Source organism: Chlorocebus sabaeus, chromosome 4 (genome assembly GCF_047675955.1).
Source record: "Chlorocebus sabaeus isolate Y175 chromosome 4, mChlSab1.0.hap1, whole genome shotgun sequence".
Lineage (NCBI taxonomy): Eukaryota > Metazoa > Chordata > Mammalia > Primates > Cercopithecidae > Chlorocebus > Chlorocebus sabaeus.
The window spans coordinates 39870221-39892799 of record NC_132907.1 but is presented as its reverse complement, the minus strand read 5'-3'; the positions used below and the strand labels follow the sequence as shown (position 1 = coordinate 39892799).

General features: G+C 38.7%; 1 protein-coding gene across 2 annotated transcripts in view; it reads right to left on the bottom strand.

Annotated features, from left to right (window-relative positions):
• PLPP1 (phospholipid phosphatase 1) overlaps positions 1–22579 on the bottom strand; it is a 108775-nt gene that overhangs the window by 27718 nt on the left and 58478 nt on the right. For both annotated transcript variants that reach the window (XM_007972598.3, XM_007972589.3), the window contains exon 3: positions 15918–16198. In XM_007972598.3, coding sequence (XP_007970789.1) covers positions 15918–16198 — 281 coding nt within the window. The remainder of the gene's footprint in view (positions 1–15917; positions 16199–22579) is intronic.

Below are 22579 nucleotides of genomic sequence, written 5' to 3'. Positions count from 1 at the left end.
CCTAACACACTACTTACAGTTCCCAACGTATCTGTTTCACGCTGTTTATTCAACACCTCTGCCTGAAATGAGCTCCACACCTCTCTTTGGTAATTATTACTTAAGAGTCAATTCAGCCCCTGTTTCCTCCAAGAAACCTTTCCTAAAAATCTAGATTGGATTTATGGATTACCTTTCTCTGAAGAGCACTCAATGAAGATATCAATCATAGCCCAACCTGTTATGTTAAAATCATCTGTTACTGAACCTTCTTCCCCAATTACATCAAAAGCTGGACAGGCTGGGTAGAATATGATGTTTTAAATAGGTTTGACAGTATATTTTTAGTTGCATAAGATATGTTAATTATTTTTAAAAATCAGAAGGTACACCAAAACAAAAGAAAAATTACTGGTAAACTCCCATCCTCCCTGATTGAGATCACATCTTAATTCATGTTGTACTCTTAACACCCTGCAGCATTATCGAACATACAGTAGGTATTCAACGTGGTTTTTTCCCTTTCTGGCTAAAGTAGAATCTAAACTACTGAATAATAAAGTTTTATTTAATTATCCAAGAAAATCCTTATACTTTTCAAATTTAAATGTCATAAACAAATTCACCTTCTCCCCCACCCACATACATCAAGAGTATCAGTTTAAATGGCTTCACAAGAAGTATACTTTTTTTTTTTTTTTTTTTGAGACAGTCTTGCTCTGTCGCCCAGGCTAGAGTGCAGTGGCCGGATCTCAGCTCACTGCAAGCTCCGCCTCCCGGGTTCAGGCCATTCTCCTGCCTCAGCCTCCCGAGTAGCTGGGACTACAGGCGCCCGCCACTGCGCCCAGCTAGTTTTTTGTATTTTTTTAGTAGAGACGGGGTTTCACCGTGTTAGCCAGTATGGTCTCGATCTCCTGACCTCGTGATCCACCCGTCTCGGCCTCCCAAAGTGCTGGGATTACAGGCTTGAGTCAAAGTATACTTTAACAACTTATGTTTTGACAGTTATAAAAATACATTAATAAAACTAAGGAATATACTTTATCATGTAATTAAATGCTATATACTAATAAATTACATCAAGCCACATAAGTTATCTAATTGAGACACCTAACTGCCTGATGTATTTTCCCCTTTCAGTGGTTAGAAATTTGGACTTCCTCATCAAAACCGAGGAGCATTAGGAAGTCCAGTTTAACTTCCCTCTCGTCATTCTTTTGTCAGAAATCTTGGGTCGTGTCAAAGTACATTAGCTTAAACAAGCAGAACTTAATGCATCTTCCCCCAACACATCTGGCAAGTATTTGAATAGTGTGTGCAAAATGCCTCAAATTCTTTTTTCCATTATGATCACAGGCAGTCAGATTGATTAACTGAGTAAATAATATTCATAATGATTAAGTACAGATGTATCCTGTTATAAATTTTTTCAAATTCAAGTCTTAGGCCAGACACCATGGCTCCCACCTGAAATCCTAGCAGTTTGGGAGGCTGAGGCTGGAGGATCACTTGAGTTCAGGAGTTCGAGACCAACCTGTCCAACATGGTGAAACCCCACTTCTACTAAAAATGCAAAAATTAGCCTGGTGCAGTGGCATGCACCTGTAATCCCAGCTTCTCGGGAGGCTGAGGCAGGAGAATCGCTTGAACCCAGGAGGTGGAAGTTGCAGTGAGCTGACATCATGCCACTGCACTCTACCCTGGCCAACAAAGCAAGACTCTGTCTCAAAAAAAAAAAAAAAAAAAAATCAAGTCTTTTTTTAAAAATATGCTCAAAATAAACGTAAGTAGCACAATAACAAACCACAAACCATAAGAGGAAAGGGTTTAGGGGCTGTCTGAATTCTATTTCCCAATGCCTATGTGAAGATTTTCTCAATTTTTACAGAAATATTTCTGTTCTTCCATAAACCAAAAGTTTTAAAAATTGCCCATCTTCGCACGCAAAAGTTTATAAACGTTAGCCCAGAAGCAAAATATTGCTTCTGAGTTACAATATATTATGTAAGAAAAAATAATTAACATAATACAAACATAAAAGTTAGCCAATCCTATATCTCCCTCCTGTAGTATCTTCCAAGTTTATTATATAAATGAACAGTACTGTTATTAGATAATATTATCTAATGTCTCTGCAAACCTCATTCTCCCAAAAGAGTGGCATTAGAAATTCTGTATCAACAAAAGCTTTTTCTGTCTGTCTGTTCAATAGAAAATGATATCACAGGAAATCAAGATCCAGACAGGTCAGTAGGTTACTGGTCAGTAAATTAGCTGGTCCAGGCAAAGTTGGTGCCATTCTGGTACAGCAAATTTCTGTACTCTTCAGGGGCTATTATTGGTTTTCTTACTCACATATTCCCTGGAGACGAAGTAGCACGCTTTTTGCCTACAAGCCTAAATTGTCAGGTACTGACATTCAGAACAGGGGAGCTGGAAAGAGGTACTGACCTTTAAGTCACATTCTGGTTAAACACAATAATAATTAATATCCTCTCACAAAGTGAAGGATCTTTTTAAATGATCCCCTTCTTAATTCCATTATGTTGCTATTACTATACAGGTATCTGATTTAAAAGGCTGTCTAGTTACTGACATTCATATGCATGAGAAATATAAGCCTTAACAAATGAATCTTTTGGAGTCACAAAAGCTTACCCAGTAATGTCTACAATTAGACCATATTATTCTTCAGCCATTCTCTCAAAATGTAAAGCCGGTTGTACTAGGTACATAAGTACCAGAGCCAGCCAGGCAGTCTAGTTATAATGAGTTTTCCTATGACAGAAGGCATTTCCTCAAACTTCAGCTTTATTTATCTGCATGTGGGTTGCATTTAAAAAAGGAAATTTATTTCTCACATTCAATCATACATACTGCAAGTAAGCATCTGAACAATATAAGGCTTCCATAATCCAAACAAAAATAATTTTGTATTTAAATCTGATTCATACAGCCAGAGATCAGTTACTCAGAACGGATCAGAAACACTGGGCCTGTGCTAAAACACACACAATTTAAATAAAAGCCAGAAAAAAAGAAAAAAAAAAAGCAAATCTCTTCAAGCAGCCAATAGTTTCTATACTGTACTATCACAAATAGACCAGCTAGGCAGGGCACGGTGGCTCACACCTGTAATCCCGGCACTTTAGGACACCGAGGCAGGCAGATCGCTTGAGCCCAGGTGTTTGAGACTAGCCTGGGAAACATGGTGAAACCCTGTCTCTACAAAAAAAAAAAAAATACAGAAATTAACCAGGCATAGTGGCTATACCAACAGCACCTATAGATGCCAACAAGCACCTATAGTTCCAGCTGCTCGGGAGGCTGAAATGGGAGATTGATTGCGCCCAGGAGGTCAAGGCTGTAGTGCGCTGTGATCGTACCACTGCTCTCCAGGCTACAGAGCTCTTGCTGTCTTAATTTTTTAAAAATAACAAATAGACTAGCTAGCTGTGTATGACCTCAAATTTATCCTAACAGGGTAAATATAAACCCTTGTATCCTGAAGTAGATGTCATCCAAGGTCATGTTTTCATAATCCAGGTAATCTAAAGTAGTAGTTCTCAAGCTGTGGTGCCAAGATCAACGGCAGCATCTGAAACTTGTTAGAAGAAACACAGATTCTCAGGCCCCATGCTGAATCTTCTCAATCAGGCACTTGAGGTTGTGGCCCAGCAATCTGTTTTAATAAACCCTCCAGATAACTCTAATGAACCATTAAAATTAAGAGCCATGGACCTAAAGAGAATCTTGGCCTGGGAAGGGAGCTACAGATGGGAACTACCTGGGCTCATTAGCTTTTTTTTTTCCCCAAAAAAAATCTTAAAGGAATAGTATTCTCACTGGCATTAGTAATGGCAGTCCTAAATAACTGGATGTTCTAATATTGCAAGTATACAGCATCTTTTAATTTATAGTAAATTCTTGTATATTAATTTTAAATTATGAACTCTAGATAATAAAATTAATAAGTATTCTATTAAAGTCCACTTATGCTCTTAGTTCTATGTTTAGGACCTAAGGGTCACTACAACTGAAGTCCAATAAAAGTTTTATAATATCAGTAATAGCAGACAGAGCGCAAAAGTGAAGAGAAGATGACGGGGAGAAAAGAGAGTCAATGGGAAAAAATCAAGACCAAAAACCAAAATTGTAGGAGGATATTCTCATCCTTACATGTAACTCTGACTCATTTATACAGTCAACAAAAATGACTCATTTTGGGTGCTTATGTTCCTTTCTCCCCAACGTCAAGCATTATAATTTTATAATTAAAAGCTTATATGGTGGCAGGCTGTAGAGATAAATAAGTTAAAAGAGCAGATTACACTATAATCCTAAAAAACTAGAGACAATATTTAGACTGGATATTTTTGCATTTTTAGCTTTCTGACTTTTAAAATTCAAGAGAAAAATAATAGGAAAGTATGTATCCAGCCAAACTATACTCCACAATAAAACAGCAATGCATACCCACAGTTATGTGCCAATATTATACAGCTCTGAAACTGGCAACAACTGACTCATTCTGGAAAGACTGATGGAAATTACATTTTTCTAGGAAGATACAAAGTCTTTCTAAAACTTCATTTCTACATTTGATTTTCCTTGCTCCTTGCTTCAGAACCCCAAAGCTTACTAAGGGAGCTTATCATTAAAAGCTATAAACAGGCCTGGTGCAGTGGCTCATGCCTGTAACCCCAGCACTTTGGGAGGCTAAGGCGGGCAGATCATGAGGTCAGGAGTTCAAGACCAGCCTGGCCAACATGGTGAAACCCAGTCTACTACAAATACAAAAATTAGCTGGCCGTGGTGGTGCAGGCCTGTAATCCTAGCTACTCTGTAGGCTGAGGCAGGAGTACTGCTCGAACTCAGGAAGCAGAGCTTGCGGTGAGCAGAGATCACGCCACTGCACTCCAGGCTGGGCGACAGAGCGAGACTCCATCTCCGACAACAACAACAACAACAAAAAAGCTAAATAATTACTTTTAATATATACAGCTCTGCAATTTCAGTTATCCAAATATTAATTCTGCTTTTAAAGAGGGTGCTTTCCCAACCCTTACACAGGACTGTAAGTGGACATTTGCAATGTGGATGGTTGTAGAAATTTTTAGGTAAAAAGCCTAAGTATACTTAGGTCAAAAGTGCAAAGTAACAGTACATGGCAGCCAATTTATATACATCAGGAAGAGAGAGTGAACGAGTATGACATGTATATATCACAAAATATTTTTATACCATTTTAAATCAATAATGTATTTCATATTTTACCAAAATGGCTTGTACAGGAAACAAAAATATCATCAATAAGAAATATCACAAGAAAACTCTGAGCTAAAACAAAATAAGATTTACGTACCTGAACCAGAGAAATGATATATGTGTGAATAATTTGCAAGGGGGCTCATGCCTGTAATCCCAGCACTCTGGGAGGCCAAGGCAGGTGGATCACAAGGTCAGGAGTTCGAGACCAGCCTGGTCAGTATGGTAAAACCCCATCTCTACTAAAAATGCAAAAATTAGCTGGACATAGTGGTAAGTGCCTATAGTCCCAGCTACTTGGGATGCTAAGGCAGGAGAATCGCTTGAACCCAGGAGGTGGAGGTTGCAATGAGCCGAGATTGTACCACTGCACTCCAACCTGGGTGACAGAGCGAGACTCCATCTCAGAAAAAAAAAAAAAATTCATTTACATTACACTGTCTAGACTTTAGGTACACTCTTACCACCACAATGACTTTCTTAAATTCGTTGGTCGAGAGAAAAGATTAGAGTTTTCCTGCCTAATTTATTAACATGTTGGTTGATCCAAGAGATATTAGAGACGTAGGCATGGCATTTGGTGGAATAGTACAAAACAGAGAACCAACACCCTGAGACCAAAGTCCCACCTCCATTTTATTAAGTTTCTAGAATCAAAAACAAAATGCTAATCCTTACTGTGCTTCAAGATCTTTACTCATAAAAGTGGGACAATATTATTGTCCATGCCTATGTTACAAGAGTGCTAAAAGGATGAAAATGAGTAACAAATGGTCAGCATGCAAAAGCTTGGATATTTATGCCAGAAAATAAGGAGATCATTAACTCCCAGGTTAATCTATGATCACTGAAAATAAACACCTTTCTTCATTTGGTTATAAGTAAATAATAAATTAATACATATACGCTTTTTTTCCTGTAGCTTGGTCATGAATTAACCTTTAAAAAAAAAAACAATAAATGAAGATGTATATTGTAACCCCTAGAGAAACCACCAAAAAACAGATAATGTGTCAGTAGGATACTTAAATTGCTACACTAAAAAAAAATTGTTTAATACAAAGGAAAGCAGTATAGGAAGAACAGTAACAAAGAGACGAAACAGAGAAAATACATAGCAAGGCTGGGCGTGGTGGCTCATGCCTGTAGTCCCAGCACTTAGGGAGGCCAAGGCGGGTAGATCACCTGAGGTCAGGAGTCCGGGACCAGACTGGCCAACATGGTGAAACCCTGTCTCTACTAAAAATGCAAAAATTAATTGGGCGTGGTGGTGCATGCCTGTAATCCCAGCTACTCGGGAGGCTGAGGTGGGAGAGTTGCTTGAACCCAGGAGGCAGAGGCTGCAGTGAGCCAAGATCATTCCACTGCACTCCAGTCTGGGCAACACAGGAGACCCTGTCTCAAAAAAAAAAAAAAAAAAAAAAAAAAAAAAAAAACCCACATAGCAAAATGGCAGAAAAATCTAGCCATATTGGTAATTACATTAAACTTTTGATCAAAGGGCAAAGATTTTTCAGTCTGGATTCAAAAGAATAAACAAGATATGACTACTAAAAGTTACACTTTAAATTCAAAGATTCAAATAAGCTGAAAGTTTTACTTACAGAAAAATTTATAACCCAAACAATAAGCATAAGAGAACTAGAGTGACTATATATTAATATCAGGCAAAATAGACTTTAAAACAAAGAATGTTTCTAAACACAAAGAAATACACTGATACAGAAAAAGGAGCAATACAGCAGGAAAAAAAAAAAAAAACCCAACACTTGTAAGTGTTACATATTGAACAGCACAGCCACAAGATAAAAAAACAAAGTTTACACAAATGAAAGGACAAAAAGACAATTCAACAATTATAGTTAGAGATTTCAAGCTCCCCAAAAAATAACTCATAAAACATGTTGGTTAAAAAAAAATCAGTAAAGATATATAAGATTTGAGTAAACTATCAATCAACTTGACCAAATTGATTTCTATAGAACACTTAACCCAGAAAACAGCAGAATACACAAGATCTTCAAATGCACATGGAACATTCTCCAGAACAGACTGTATGTGAAAAATGTGGGGGCCCAGAGGGATGGGAATCAACTAATTTGAAAGAATTCTAATCATATAAAGTATGTTCTCTAAACACAATGAAATTAAATTAGAAATCGATGACAGAAAGATAAATGAAAAATCCCCTATATAACCCATAGATCAAAGAGGAAGATGCAAGGGAAATTAGAAAGTATTGTGAGTCCTTGCACAACACAGGTTTGAACTGTGCAGGTCCACTTACATACAGATTTTCTTCAGTAACAGCTACATTGAGCATGGCTGCCTTTCCTGCCTCCCTTCTACCTCTGTCACACCTGAGACAACAAGACCAACCTCTCCTCTTCCTTCTCCTCCTCAGCCTACTCAGTGAAGAAAATGAGGATAAAGACCTTTAGGATGATCCATTTCCACATACTGGCAGATACATATTTTGTCTTCATTATGGTTTTCTCATTTTCTTTTCTCTACCACACTTCATTGTAAGAAGACAGTATATAATGAATATGACATACAAAATATGCATTAATGGACTGTTTACATTATTAAGGTTTCCAGTCGATAGTAGGCTATTTGTAGTTAAGTCATGGGGGAGTCAAAAGTTATATGTGAATTTTTGACTGCACAGGGGGTCAGCACCCCAGTCCCTGCATTGTTTAAGGATCAACTATATTTTCAGTTAAATAAAGATCCAATATATAAAAATTTGTGACACAGCTAATAACCTAAGCATCTACTTTATGAAACTAGAAAAAAGAAAAGAAAACAAAACTAAAACCAGGAAGGAGAAAGTAAATAAAAATCAAAGCAAAAATAAATGAAACTGAACACAAAAAAATAGATAAAAATCAATGACATCAAAAGAAACCCTTGAAACTAATCAAAAGGTTAATAAAATTGATAAGTTTCTAGCCAGATCAGTCAAGAAAAAAAGACATAAGACACAAATTATCAATAGTAAGAATAGTAAGTAAGGGCTATCTCTGCAGTTCCTACAAACAATACAAAGATAGTATAATGACACGACAAACAACTTGATGCCAATAAATTTGACAACTTACATGAAATGGACAATTCCCTTAAAAGACAAACAACCAAAGCTCACAGAGAAAACACAGATAACCTGAATAGTTCTATATCTATTTAAAAACTTGAAATCATATTTAAAACCTTCCCACAAAGATTATTCGAGCCTGAAGGCATGTACCTTAGTCCCAGCTAAGTAGGAGCCTCAGGCTGGAGGATCACTTGAGCTCAGGAGTTCAAGGCTACCATAAGCTATGACTGGGCCACTGCACTCCAGCCTGGACAACAGAACAAGACTCCATCTCTAATTAATTAAATAAATGAATGAATATAAATTTTTTTAAAAAATTTTAAAAATAGGCCGAGCGTGGTGGTTCATGCCTGTAGTCTCAGCACTTTGGGAGGCCAAGGTGGGTAGATCAGTTGAGACCAGGAGTTCGAGACCAGCCTGGGCAACATGGTGAAACCCTGTCTCTACAAAAAATACTACAACAACAACAAAAATTAGCTAGGCGTGGTGGTGCACACCTGTAGTCTCAGCTACTCGGGAAGCTAAGATGGGAAGATCACTTGAGCCAGGAGGTCAAGGTTTCAGTGAGCCAAGATCACACCACTGCACTCCACCCTAGGTGACAAAGTGAGACCCTGTCTCAGTTTAAAAAAATAAAATTAAACTTAAAACCTTCCCACAAATAAACTTCTAGGCCCAAATGGCTTCACTGATGAATTTGACTAACATTTAATACCAAACTTTTGACACCAAAGCTAGACAAAAACTTTACAAGAAAACTACAGACCAATAACTCATGAACATAGACATAAAAATCCTTAACAAAATATTAGCAAACCAAAACCAATTAATATAAAAAGTATAATACTCCATGACCAAGTATATACCCCAGGGATAAAAAGTTGCTTTGATATTCAAAAAACTAACATAATATATTATATTAGAGAATAAAGAGGAAAAACAATATAGCCATCTTAACAAACAGAAAAAGCATGTCACAAAATCCAATACCCATTCATGATAAAAATCTAACAAAAAGCATCTACAAAAAAAAAAAAAATAAAACATACAAGTAACATATTTGTGAAAGGCCGAGTGCTTCTTTCCTAAGGTCAGGAAGAAGACAAGCAATCTGCTCTCACCCCTTCTTTCAACCTTGTATTGGAGGTCTTAGCCAGTGTAATAAGGGAAGGAAAAGAAATCAAAGGCAATATAGAAGAGAAAAGAAGTACAGCTCTCTTTATTCACACACAACATGAATGGGAAAGCAAAAAACCTTCAGGAATCTATAAAATTACTCCAAGTAATAAATTAAATTAGCAAGATCGCAGGATACATGATTAATATAAAAACCAACTGTACTTCTACATGCTCAAAACAATTGGAAATTGATTTTTTTAAAAAAACTCACAATGGCATTAAGTTAGTAATAATACTTAACAAAACGTATGCAAGTCCCAGACCCTGAAAACTAAAAAATACTGGCATGAGAAACTAAAGAAAACCTAAGTTAATGGAGAGATACATATTCATGGATTGGAAGCCCCAATATTAAGACGGCAATTCTTCAAAAATTGATCTATATATTTGAAGCAATCTCAATAAAAATTCTGCCCTTTCAAAGAAAACATAGAGAACTTACAATAGACAAAGCAAGCTTTAAAAAGAAGGACAAAGTTAAAACCTTCCCAATACACCTCATTTTAAAACCTATTACAAAGTTGCAGTATGGTATTCACATGAGAGGCATACAGAGCAATGAAGTAGATTAAGTGTCCAGAAATAGACGCACATGTATATGGTCGATTCATTTTCAACAAAAGTGCCAACGTAATTCAATGTGAAAATGGGTTTTTTTGGTCAATAATGTTGGAACAACCAGATATTCAATGGAGAAAAAGTAGATATTGACCCTTTTTGTCACATTATACACAAAAAAACAATTCAAATGGATCACAATAATAAACAAAGAACTTACTGGAACATGGAGGCAAGTAAAGATTTCTTAGGACACAGAAAGCACAAACCATAAAAGAAAAAAATGATAAATTAGATTCCATCAAATTTAAAACTTCTAAGCTTCAAAAACCACCATTAAGAAAATAAAGCAGCTGGCCGGGTGCGGTGGCTCATGCCTGTAATCCCAGCACTTTTGGAGGCCAGGCGGGCGGATCACGAGGTCAGGAGATCGAGACCATCCTGGCTAACACGGTGAAACTCCATCTCTATTAAAAAAAAAAAAATACAAAAAAATTAGCCAGGCGTGGCGACGGGCACCTGCAGTCCCAGCTACTCGGGAGGCTGAGGCAGGAGAATGGCGTAAACCTGGGAGGCGGAGCTTGCAGTGAGCCGAGATCAAGCCACTACACTCCAGCCTGGGGGACACAGCAAGACTCCATCTCAAAAAACAAACAAACAAAACAAAACAAAAACAAAAGAAAAGAAAAGAAAGCCATAAAAAAGAATGAGTTCATGTCTTTTGCAGGGACAAGCATGAAGCTGGAAACCATCATTCTCAGAAAACTAACACGGGAATAGAAAACCAAACGCCACACGTTCTCATTCATAAGCGGGAGTTGTACAATAAGAACACATGGACAGAGGGAGGGGAACATTACATGCCGGGGCCTGTCGGGGTGCGGGGTTAGGTCGGGGGAGAGCATTAGGACAAACACCTAATGCATGTGTGGCTTAAAAACTAGATGAACGGGTTGATAGGTGCAGCAAACCACCATGGCACATATATACCTATGTAACAAACTTGCACGTTCTGCGCCTGTATCCTAGAACTTAAAGTAAGATAAAAAAGAAAAAGAAAAAGTTGGGCCAGGAGCAGTGGCTGACGTGTGTAATCCTAGCACTTTGGGAGGGTGAGGTGAGATCACTTGAGGTCAGGAGTTCAAGACCAGCCTGGCCAACATGGTGAAACTCATCTCTACTAAAAATACAAAAAGTAGCTGGGTGTGGTGGCACACACCTGTAATCTCAGCTACTCAAGAGGCTGAGGCATGAGGTTGCAGTGAGTCAAGATTGTGCCATTGCACTCCAGCCTAGATAACAGAGTGAGACTCTGTCTCAAAAAAAAAAAAAAAAAAAGAAAGAAAGAAAAGAAAAAGTTGATTAGGCATGGTGGCTCATGCTTATAATCCCAGCACTTTGGCTTTGGAAGGCCGAGGCAAGAGGGTCGCTTGAGCACAGGAGTTCAAAAACAGCCTGGACAACAAACAAAGCAAGACCCTGTCCCTCAAACAAACGAACAAACAAACAAACAAATAAATAAATAAATAAGAAAATAAATAGCAAGCCACAGATTGAGAGAAAATATTTTCAAAACATATATCTAACAAAGGACTTCTATTCAGAATATATAAAGAACTCTTACAACTCAGGCAAGCAACTCATTTTTTTTTTTTTAATGGGTAAAAGAGTTAACATTTCAAAAATGACAATAGCTGAATGGACAAACACAGGAAAAGATGTTCAGCAACACTGGTCATTAAGGAAATACAAATTAAAACCACACTGAGATACCATAACAAAAACCTCTAGAATGGCTAAATTAACAAAGACTGGCCATTAACAAATAATGGCAAGGATGTGAAGTTAACTGGGATTCTCATGCATTGCTGGAGAGAATGCAAAATGGTACAACCACTGTGTAAAAGATTGGCAGTTTCTTAGAATGGTAACTACACACATGCTATATAGTCCAGCACTTCTACTCCTAGATATTTGTTCAAGAAAAATAAAAGTATATATTACTGTACTGGTACACAATGTTCAGAACATCTTTTTTGTTTTTTGCTTTTTTTCTTTTTTTGAGAAAGAGTCTTCTTGTTCTGTCGCCCAGGCTGGCATGATCTGGGCTAACTGCAACGTCCACCTCACAGGTTCAAGTGATTCTTGTGCCTCAGCCTCTCAGCCTCCCGAGTAGCTGGGATTACAGGTGTGTACCACCACACCTGGCTAATTTCTGTATTTTTAGTAGAGACAGGGTTTCACCATGTTGGCCAGGCTGGTCTTGAAATCCTGACCTCGAGTGATCCACCCAGCCTTGGCCTCCCAAAGTGCTGGCATTACAAGCATGAGCCACCGCACCTGGCCAAAACAGCTTTATTTTTAAAAGCCAAAACTTGGAGGCAACCCAAATGTCCATCAATATTTGTATGAATGGATAAGTAAACTGTGTTATATCCATACAATCGAATATACCTCAGGGGGAGAAAAAGGAACAACATGGATGAATTGCAAAACTAACATGTTAAGTGAAAGAAGGCAGACACAACAAAGTACTCACTGTATGATTCCTTTTATATAATATTCTAGAAAACACAAAACTATAGGGGCAGAAACTTGACCCTGGGTTTGCAGATGGGAGTGTGAATTGACTGTAAACACTCAGGGACAAGCTTTTCAAATATCTGAAAACTTGACTGTACCGGTAAATAACTTTACAAATACAATTTATTTGGATTATTCAATTGTACACTTAAAAATGGCCAAATTTTATGTTATGTGAATTATACCTCAAAAAAGCTATTTAAAAGAGTAGTTCAACTAGTATCTATTCTATTTTTTCCTTTGTGATTTAAATCCTATAAGTGTTTTTTTGTGTGTGGGGGGTGGTTTTTTATTGTTGTTGTTGTTGTTTTTTGAGATGGAGTCTCATCCTGTCACACAGGCTGGAGTGCAGCGGCGCAATCTCTGCTCACTGCAACCTCTGCCTCCCGGCTTCAGGCGATTCTCCTGCCTCAGCCCTAAAGCTAGATCTGTGAAGGCACAGATTTTTTTTTTTTTTCTTGAGACGGAGTCTTGCTCTGTTGCCCAGGATGGAGTGCAGTGGCACTATCTTGGCTCACTGCAACTTCCTCTCCCGGGTTCAAGCAATTCTTCTGCCTCAGCCTCCCGACTAGCTGGGATTACAGGCATGCAGCCACCATGCCTGTCTACTTTTTGTATTTTTAGTAGAGACGGGGTTTCACCATGTTGGCCAGACTGGTCTTGAACTCTTGATGTCAAGTGATCTGCCCACCTCTGCCTCCCAAAGTGCTGGGATTGCAGGCATGAGCCACCATGCCAGCCGTAATCCTATAGCCGGTTTTATCACTGCATTCATAAATAGGTATGGCATTTTTTAAAGGCTATATGGTTAAGCTATAGATGGAAGAAGAAATCATGATAATTTTATTCTATTAAATCAGGGTGTCCAATCTTTTGGCTTCCCTGCAGCATACTGGAAGAAGAACCGTCTTCGGCCAAGCATAAAATGCACTAACAATAGCTGATGATAAACAAACAAAAATCATAATGTTTTAAGAAAGTTTACGAATTTGCGTCTCTGTCTCAAGGCCATCCTGGGTCACATGTGGGCCACAGGTCGGATAAGCTTGTATCAGATTTTGTTTTACATGGTATGTTTTTACCCAGCCATTTGTTCTTCTTTATAATTTGTTCTAAATTTCAGTCTCATTTTCAATAGGCTTCCTCTCCTCCACCCAAGGCATTTGTTCATCCCCTCTGTTCCTACTCCTCCACTGAACACTCTAGAATTCTGGCTCTACTATTAAATTCCTCTATCTTTCTCTGTGTCTCCAAACTGTTCCCTGAAGGCTCTCTGTACCTTCTAGTCATTCAATCAAAGAAGCTTTCCCTAGGATACTGCTCGCCCCTGCAGGGAATGAGATCTCCATAGCCCATACACCTTATGAGTCCAGTATTGATGTTGGTGTTTCCTTCATTCATCAAAGTCATTTCTGGACCATGCTTCCTCTACCCCTCTTACAAAAATGCTTGTTCACCTGAGCTCAAATCAACAATATCACCTTCTACCAACTATTTCTCAACTGTCTATCTCTTTAGTCACTTTTCCCTCCTTCATTAAGACTTTACACCCATATCAGTCCTCCTCAACACCTCAAAGCTTGCCATTTAACAGCTTGATCTTTCTCTTCTTTGACCTCATTATCATCAAGCAAGTTCTCCTCCATTCTCATCATTTGTTTAATGTAAATCTTCCCTGTCAGACTAAGGTCCATGAAGATGGGGACCAGAGATGTCTGGTTCACTGCTAACCCCCAAGCAAATAGCATAGTATATACTCTAGTTAAATAAGATTTTTTTTCATCCCCATTAAATACAAAAAATTGAAGCTACTGGGCACCATGGCTCATGCCTATAATTTCTGCACTTTGGAAGCCCAAGGCAGGCAGATCACCTAAGGTCAGGAGTTTGAGACCAGCCTGGAAAACATGGTAAAACCCCATCTCTACTAAAAATACAAAAATTAGCAGGGCATGGTGGCGCGTGCCTGTAGTCCCAGCTACTCAGGAGGCTGAGGCAGGACAATCACTTGAACCCGGGAGGCGGAGGCTGCAGTGAGCCGAGATGGTGCCACTACACTCCAGCTTGGGTGACAGAGCAAGACTCCGTCTCAAAAAAAAAAAAAATTGAAGCTACTAGCAGGCCCACGTTGCTTACAAGAAAAACAACAAAGACAATGAACTATCTGGAAATCGTATCTAAAAAAATCAAACAAACAAAGGATGTTTTACCCAAGAAAGTATTTGTACTTTGAACAATTAAAGGAAATTAAACTTAATATATAAAAAGGCTGACAATTTTGAAACTTGAGATGAGGAATTGGCTCTGCTACTAATTAGTGGCTTTACTTAGTGTTCTTAGTCCTCTATTTTTACCTCATCTATAAATTTAAAAAGTTGGATCTTCTGAGTTCTAAACATTCTATTTCATTCATGTCTAATGGTGCCCTAGCATGCAAAAAGGAGCCCAATAAGGGTGTTATAAGATGGCAACCTGATGAGCCAGAGCTGTCACAATCTGAACCAAGTTACCTTATTAAAAAAAAAAAAATCTAAAAAATAATAATAATCTAAGAATACTAAGATCTAGCAGAGCTTCATAAATAATGGTGGGACTAGATCAGGGTTCAGCAAACTATGAACCCTGGGGCAGTCACTGTTTTTGTAAAGTTTATTGGAATATAGCCACATTATTCATTTAAGTATTATCTATGGCTGCTTTCTTGCTATTAACAGCAGAGTTCCATAGTTGTGAAAGAGACTACATGGCCCACAGAGCCTAAAATATTTACTATTGGCTGGGTGTGGTGGCTCATGCCTCCAACCCCAGCACTTTGGGAGGCCAAGGTGGAAGGACTACTTGAGCCCAGGAGTTTGACACTAGCCTGGGCAACATAGTGAGACCTAGTCTCTACAAAATAATAATATAAAAATGTAAAAAAAAAAAAATTATATATATATATATATATTTGCTATCTGGCATCTTAAGAAAAAGTTTGCTGACTCTAAACGATCTATAAGGTTCATTTAACATTCTTCTATGCTGGCAATGAAAAAAAGAACTGCAGTAAAACACTCTTAAATGGAAGACAGCAATAAAAAAGGAATAAGGCATGAGGAGAGAGAACAATTCAAACAAGATCAAAATTCACCTCCCAGTGATAACACTAACTTCTCTTTTTAAGCCAGTGCATGGCTTATCTTCCAGTCACTGAAACCTTCTATTCTAAGAATATACAAGATTAAACAAGCATTAGTGATTTAACACTCACCTGCCTTCCTTAACTTTTTCTGCATTCCCTCGACATATGTAGTTTTCAATGTAACCATCGCTGCAGTTGATTTTTGACCAATCTGGATCACAAACATCCAAGAAGTGAGGCCGCAGTCTGCCTATTGAATACTTGGCAATGTCAGTCAGGGACTGACTAGCAGCTGCACCAAATAAAAAGGTTCCAATGGCTTTGTAAATAGTGGCTATGTAGTTATTCCTGATAAAGGAATTTGAGTGCAAAAGGTTACAGTAAACAGACAGGGTTTCTCCAAGAATCATCTGAAAAAGAAACAGAAAAATAATATGTTAAAGTAGCAAGCAGGCACTTTAAACAAAACGAAACATAGTGGGGAAGAAGGAAATGGTAAATCACAAAAAGATCTTTGTTTTAAAAACTGTCCCAGCCCCTTTTTTCTTTACAATGGAGAGTCAACTTCAGATATCCAATTCTAAACCACAAAAAAAGGTGTCTTATCAATGGTGAACATTACTTACAAAGCCATGGCTGGGCCAAAAACATATCATTGCTTACCTAAAATAACAAGATCGTATTTTTTTCTTGTATTCAAATAAACAGAGTTTTAAAAAGCAGAAAGAGATATATCCTGGAGGACAAAAACTATGGCTTGTCCAAAAAACAAACTTCCAGCTGGGCGTGGTGGTTCATGCCTGTAATCCCAGCACTTTAGGAGCCCAAGGTGGGTGGATCACCTGAAGTCAGGAGTTCGAGACCAGCCTGGCCAACATGGTAAACCCTGTCTCTACAAAAATTACAAAAAAACAACCAGGCATCGAAGAAGGTGCCTGTAATCCCAGCTACTTGGGAGGCTAAGGCAAGAGAATCGCTTGAACCTGGGAGGCGGAGGTTGCAGCGAGCCGAGATTGTGCCATTGCACTCCAGCCTGGGCAACAAGAACAAGACTCCATCTCGATAAATACATACATACTTCCCCAATAAGAAACTCCTGTGTATAAGTACTTTTACCTGACAAAGTCTTCATTTTTCTCAAATATTCCTTTGAATCAAAGACATCCATCATATTAAAAAGGGTAAAATTATTTCAGGGAGGATTGCTAGAGGATACAGAGGGCAGGGATTTAGCTAACAGGATATACCAGTCCTGCCTTCCAGGTGACCTTTGCTGGAGGCCCAAGGGGTGGGATGGGACTCTTAGTCACTAATTTAAAAGTATAAAAAGGTTTCTGATGCTTTACAAGTTAACAAACCAGTATCCTGAGAATTCAAAGAATACTGAATGGCAACATTATAAATAGTAACATTTGCTATTAAAAAAGACAGTAAGACTCTAGATACTTGAGACCAAAATAAACAGCTAAGGCCAGGCACTATGGCTCAACTCCTGTAATCCCAGCACTTTGGGAGGCAGAGGCGGGTGAATCATTTGAGGTCAGGAATTCGAGACCAGCCTGGCCAATATGGTGAAACCCCGTATCTACTAAAAATAACAAAAATTAGCCAGGAGTGGTGGCAGGCGCCTATAATCCCCAGCTACTTGGGAGACTGAGGCGGGAGAATCACTTGAACCTGGGAGGTGGAGGCTGCAGTGAGCCAAGATGGCGCCACTGCACTCCAGCCTCGGCACGACACAGCAAGACTCCATCTCAAAAAAATAATAATTAAAAACAACAACAACAAAAACAAAAACCACTTAAACACAGTCTGAACGGTAGGTTTGCTAATCTGTGTGGAGAGAATATAAGTAGCAAAGCTTGACTTGAAATACATTACTAGTTTCTCTACTTCACCTTAAATTTATATAAACAATTTTATAAAGCATTCAAACATTTCCATTTAATGAGGATCAACTGTCTTCAGGGTAAGTCTTACCATAAGTAAAATAAATGGTTGCTTCCTGAAAGGGATTTCAAGAATCTGATACCTAAAATCCTTTCCTTATTCTGGCTCAATGAGTCCTAGAGTTCCATAATTAGAATGTTATAACTTTGACAATGAGACTCTGAACTCTACAAGGTAAGGAGGATTTCTTAATTGCTGAACAGAAACCTCCTATCACCAGAGTGACCTAAACAAAGTAGGTGGTCAATAAATTTTAGTGGAAGGTGCTGCCTTGGGTAAACAGCAAATGCCCTTAGTTTACACGTTAAGCCCCATAAAAATACAGTTCTAATTATAGTCCTTAATGTGAATGAATTAATCAGATTCTTTTCTGAGAACAGGTCACAGGAGAGGAAAACTATACGTACTTCCAGGAATGCCATTCCTTTACAATTTTGCTTAGGGTTATCCCTGACTGCCAACAGAAGAGCCCTTTCCATTTCAGTATACATTGCCGCCTTACGCCAGGAAGGGGTCCCAGTATTTCCTCACAGATTAGTAGCCAGAAAGAACTTATCTAACATTTCATTTTGGAATTAATCTTTGATTCTTGAAAACATATCAAGTATATTAATCAACCACAGTTTTAGCAGTTGAAACTTCCACATCTCAGGTATCAGCTGTTCTTCCACATCTCAGCTATCAGCTGGCACTCGACTATTTTCCAAAAGCAGGTGGTATGTTTTGTGAGTCTTCCTAGTCATAATCATCATAGTTTATGGCCACCCAAATCCTGGCTCTTGCCAGTGATGACAGAAAATGAGTTTGCTAGGAATATTCAGAATACTGGGCACAGATTAAAAGCTGATCTTCAGAAGCAGTGTAAGCTGAAACTTAACCATTAATACTGGGAATGCAGGGAAGTCTCTAAAGCCAGCAAATGCTAGGTTAACTTACATCACTGAGAGAAGCAGACAATAGAGGAGTTCTAAATTAATTCTTCTGAATTAAATGCAGAGATGTGTCTGCCCATTTGATCCACACAAGATAGCCATATTGTTTTGTTTCATTTCAATTCCTTATCCTGACCTTTGAGCCATTTATGCCAATTCTTAACCTTTCATGAAGTCAACAGCTAAGCCAAGTGTGGCCTAATCCTAAAACTGAGATTATTTATAATGTATTATTTACTCAGATTCTAGGATATGATAAATTATCAAAGAAATAAAAATAATGTTTGGAGGAGTAAAACAATACTTATGAAGTTCAAAGCTAATAATTATCTAAATCAGAGTGATTCAACCTTTTTAAACCTGTCTCCCATAGTATTCTCTTACCATCCCCTTTAAATCTCCATCAACCAAGATAGTGTTATGTTTCTACACTGTCCCTATGATTTTCTGTCTTTCATTCAGGGCCCATCTTCCCAAAAGAACAGTCTAAAATCAATGGCACATCTCCACATCTTTTTCTCCCTCCTAAATATCTCTAACCACTTCCATTTCCTTTATTCTACTGATTTTTTCACAAAAGTCAAAACTGTCTCATCCGATCAAACAGATTTTTTTTTTTTTTTTTTTTTTTTTTTTTTTTTTTTTTTTTTTTGAGACAGAGTCTTGCTCTGTTGCCCAGGCTAGAGTGCAGTGGCACAATCTCGGCTCACTGCAACCTCTGCCTCCCAGGTTCAAGCGATTCTCCTGCTTCAGCCTCCTGTGTAGCTGGGATTACAGATGTCCACCACTGCGCCCAGCTAATTTTTGTCTTTTTAGTAGAGAAGAGGTGTCATCATCTTGACCAGGCTGGTCTTGAACTCCTGACTTTGTGATCCACCCACCTCGGCCTCCCAAAGTGCTGGGATTACAGGAGTGAGCCACCGCACCCAGCCAGATCAAACAGATTTTTATCAACTCTCACTTACTTTAACTTCTCGGTATATTTGACTTCACTGACCACTTCCTCCTTATTGAAATTATACCATGTCTTCTGAGAAACTATAATAATCCTGGTTCTCTACCGGCCAGGTTCCCTCAATCACTCATTTATTAATGAATCATTTGCAACTCATGTCAAGGCCCTGGTGTGCAGTCTTAATCATAGCGATTTTTTTAAATAAATGATTTACTTTCTAGTAAACAAAGTTAAATGTATGCAAGTCTAACTGAGCATTGCCTGAAAGAGGCTGAGTTAATGAATAAAATAGAATTATGTTAATTTAGCACATAAGGCTGGGCATGATGGCTTACACCTATAATCCCAGCACTTCGGGATGTTGAGGCAGGAGGGTTGCTTGAACCCAGGAGTTTAAGACACAAGCCTGTGCAACACAGAGAGATCGTATCTCTTAAAAAAAAAAAAAAAAATGTAATTAGCCGGTTGTGGTGGTGCACACCTGTGGTCCCAGCTCCTCAGGTGGCTGAAGCAGGAGGATCACTTAAGCCCAGGAGGTCGAGGCTGCAGTGAGCTCTGATCACACCACTGCACTCCAAGCCTGGATGACAGAGACAGACTCTGTCAATCAATTAATCAAAACATACATAAATAAAACCACTGCCCTAAGCAGTGTTTGTTTTCAGTGATACTGTAGAGATGAATAACAGTATGTTTAAACAATCTGTTCTTTTTAAAGCAGTCTGTACTCATCTATTAATTTACTTGCCATTTTATTAAATGTAAAGATAACTTTCTCACAGGTTATGTTGAGAGAGTAAAGAATAGGCTGGGCGCAGTGGCTCACACCTGTAATCCCAGCACTTTGGGAGGCTGAGGCGGGTGGATCATGAGGTCAGGAGCTCAAGACCATCCTGGCCAACATAGTGAAACTCCATCTTTACTAAAAATACAAAAATCAGCTGGATGTGGTGGCGGGCGCCTGTAATCCCAGCCACTTGGGAGGCTGAAGCAAGAGAATCGCTTGAACCCAGGAGTCAGAGTTTGCAGTGAGCCAAGATTGCGCCACTGCACTCCAGCCCAGGCAACACAGCGAGACTCTGTCTCAAAAAAAAAGAAAGAAAAGAAAAGAAATAGCAAAGAATTCCAAGTTAATGAAATATAATTCATGAGTTTTTGCTAACTAAGCATTTTGTCAAGCCCTGTATAGGCCGTGCACATCAACACAGCGCCCAGCAATCAGTGGCCTGCTCTACTGCAGCTCTCCAGGCTAGAGCAAATTCCTGTAGTTCTGTTTGCATGGCATCCTTTTTACTGAGACCAAAAAAAAGGGCAGAATTGAAAGACAAGTCTATTTCTAGCACTGTTTATTTGAATATTTGAATCCTGTCTGAAATTGGCTATATGCAACTAAAGTCCTACTAAAAATGTCATATTTAATTGCTTAGCAATCACTCAGAAACATATATACTTTTTTTAAAAAGACCCTACTCCCTCCTTAATGGAAGAATTATAGACTTGGCTTTCTTTTAGCAGTAAAAATTCAGTGTAAAAAATTGTCTAGATTAAAAGAATACCTGATTTCTTAAAACTTCCCCGTACTTCGGGAGAGTCACCAACATTACTGTGTAATTACTCTATAGTTCCTTCATACAGTTTCATTCAGGCACCTAGGACATGCTGGGCTCCATGCCAGGCAGTGAGGACACAAAGATGAACAAGATATCATCTCTGCTTTCAAGGAGCTCACAGTCTTATAAAACAAATATCTGTATAGCAAAGGTTTTCTTTTATTAATTATGCACCACAAATTACAAGTTAACTTTCAGTGCTAATAAAGTATTATGATCATTCTTAAGACATTTCTAAATTAAGAAGTTTTTCTTTTTTTAAAATAAACTCCAAAAACAGACATGATATACATGCTGTCATCTTTCGCCTATCTCCTGGATACAACTATATATATTTTTTAATTAAAAAAAAAAAAAATCTGTGTGTGTGTGTGTGTGTGTGTGAGTGAGAGAGGGTCTCACTCTGTTGCCCAAGCTGGAATGCCGTGGTGCAATCATGGTTCACTGCAGCCTCAACTTCCTGAGCTCAAGGGATCCTCCTGCTTCAGCTTTTTGAGTAGCTGGGACTACAGGCTCCTGCCCACCGTGCCTGGCCTCTTTTTTTTGAAGCGGGGGTGAGTCGGGGGGTGGATATAGGCAGCGGTCTTGCTATGCTACCCAGGTTGGTCTCATACTTTGGGGCTCAAGTGATCCTCCCGACTTGGCCTCCCAAATGCTGGGATTAAAGGCATAAGCCACCACATCCAGCATATTTTCTGGTTTTTTGTTGTTTTTTTTTTTCCAGATAGAGTCTCATCGTGTCACCCAGGCTGCAGTACAATGGTGCAATCTCGGCTCACTGCAACCTCCGCCTCCTAGGTTCAAGTGATTCTCCTGCCTCAGCCTCCTGAGTAGCTGGGATTACAGGTGTGTGTCACCACACCCAGCTAATTTTTGTATTTTCAGTAGAGGTGGGGTTTCGCCAGGTTGACCAGGCTGGTCTTGCACTCCTGACCTCAGGTGATCCGCCCGCCTCGCCTCCCAAAGTGCTAGCATTACAGGCGTGAGTCACTGCACCCAGCCTTCTGCTTTTAACCAACATAAATCTTGTTTCTAAAGTCACAAGCTATGGTCAGCAGAGCTATGCAGTGGAAGCATGCTGGACACATAAAATTACAAGTTATGGAGCACAAAACTATTAAGTTACAGAATTTTAGTCGAGATTATAAAAATTATGTAGTCCAGTCAATAGTCTTATCCCTACACACATTCTTTAAGCATTTCTACCTGAAATACTGGAAAACAACAGTTACTATTTTAGTTTAAGACTCAGTCTTGCATTCAGTACCAGTAAAAATTCTTTCATATTCACTACTAATCATATATAGAACTACAGCTTTTCTCTCCTGTGTATATTATCTAAAA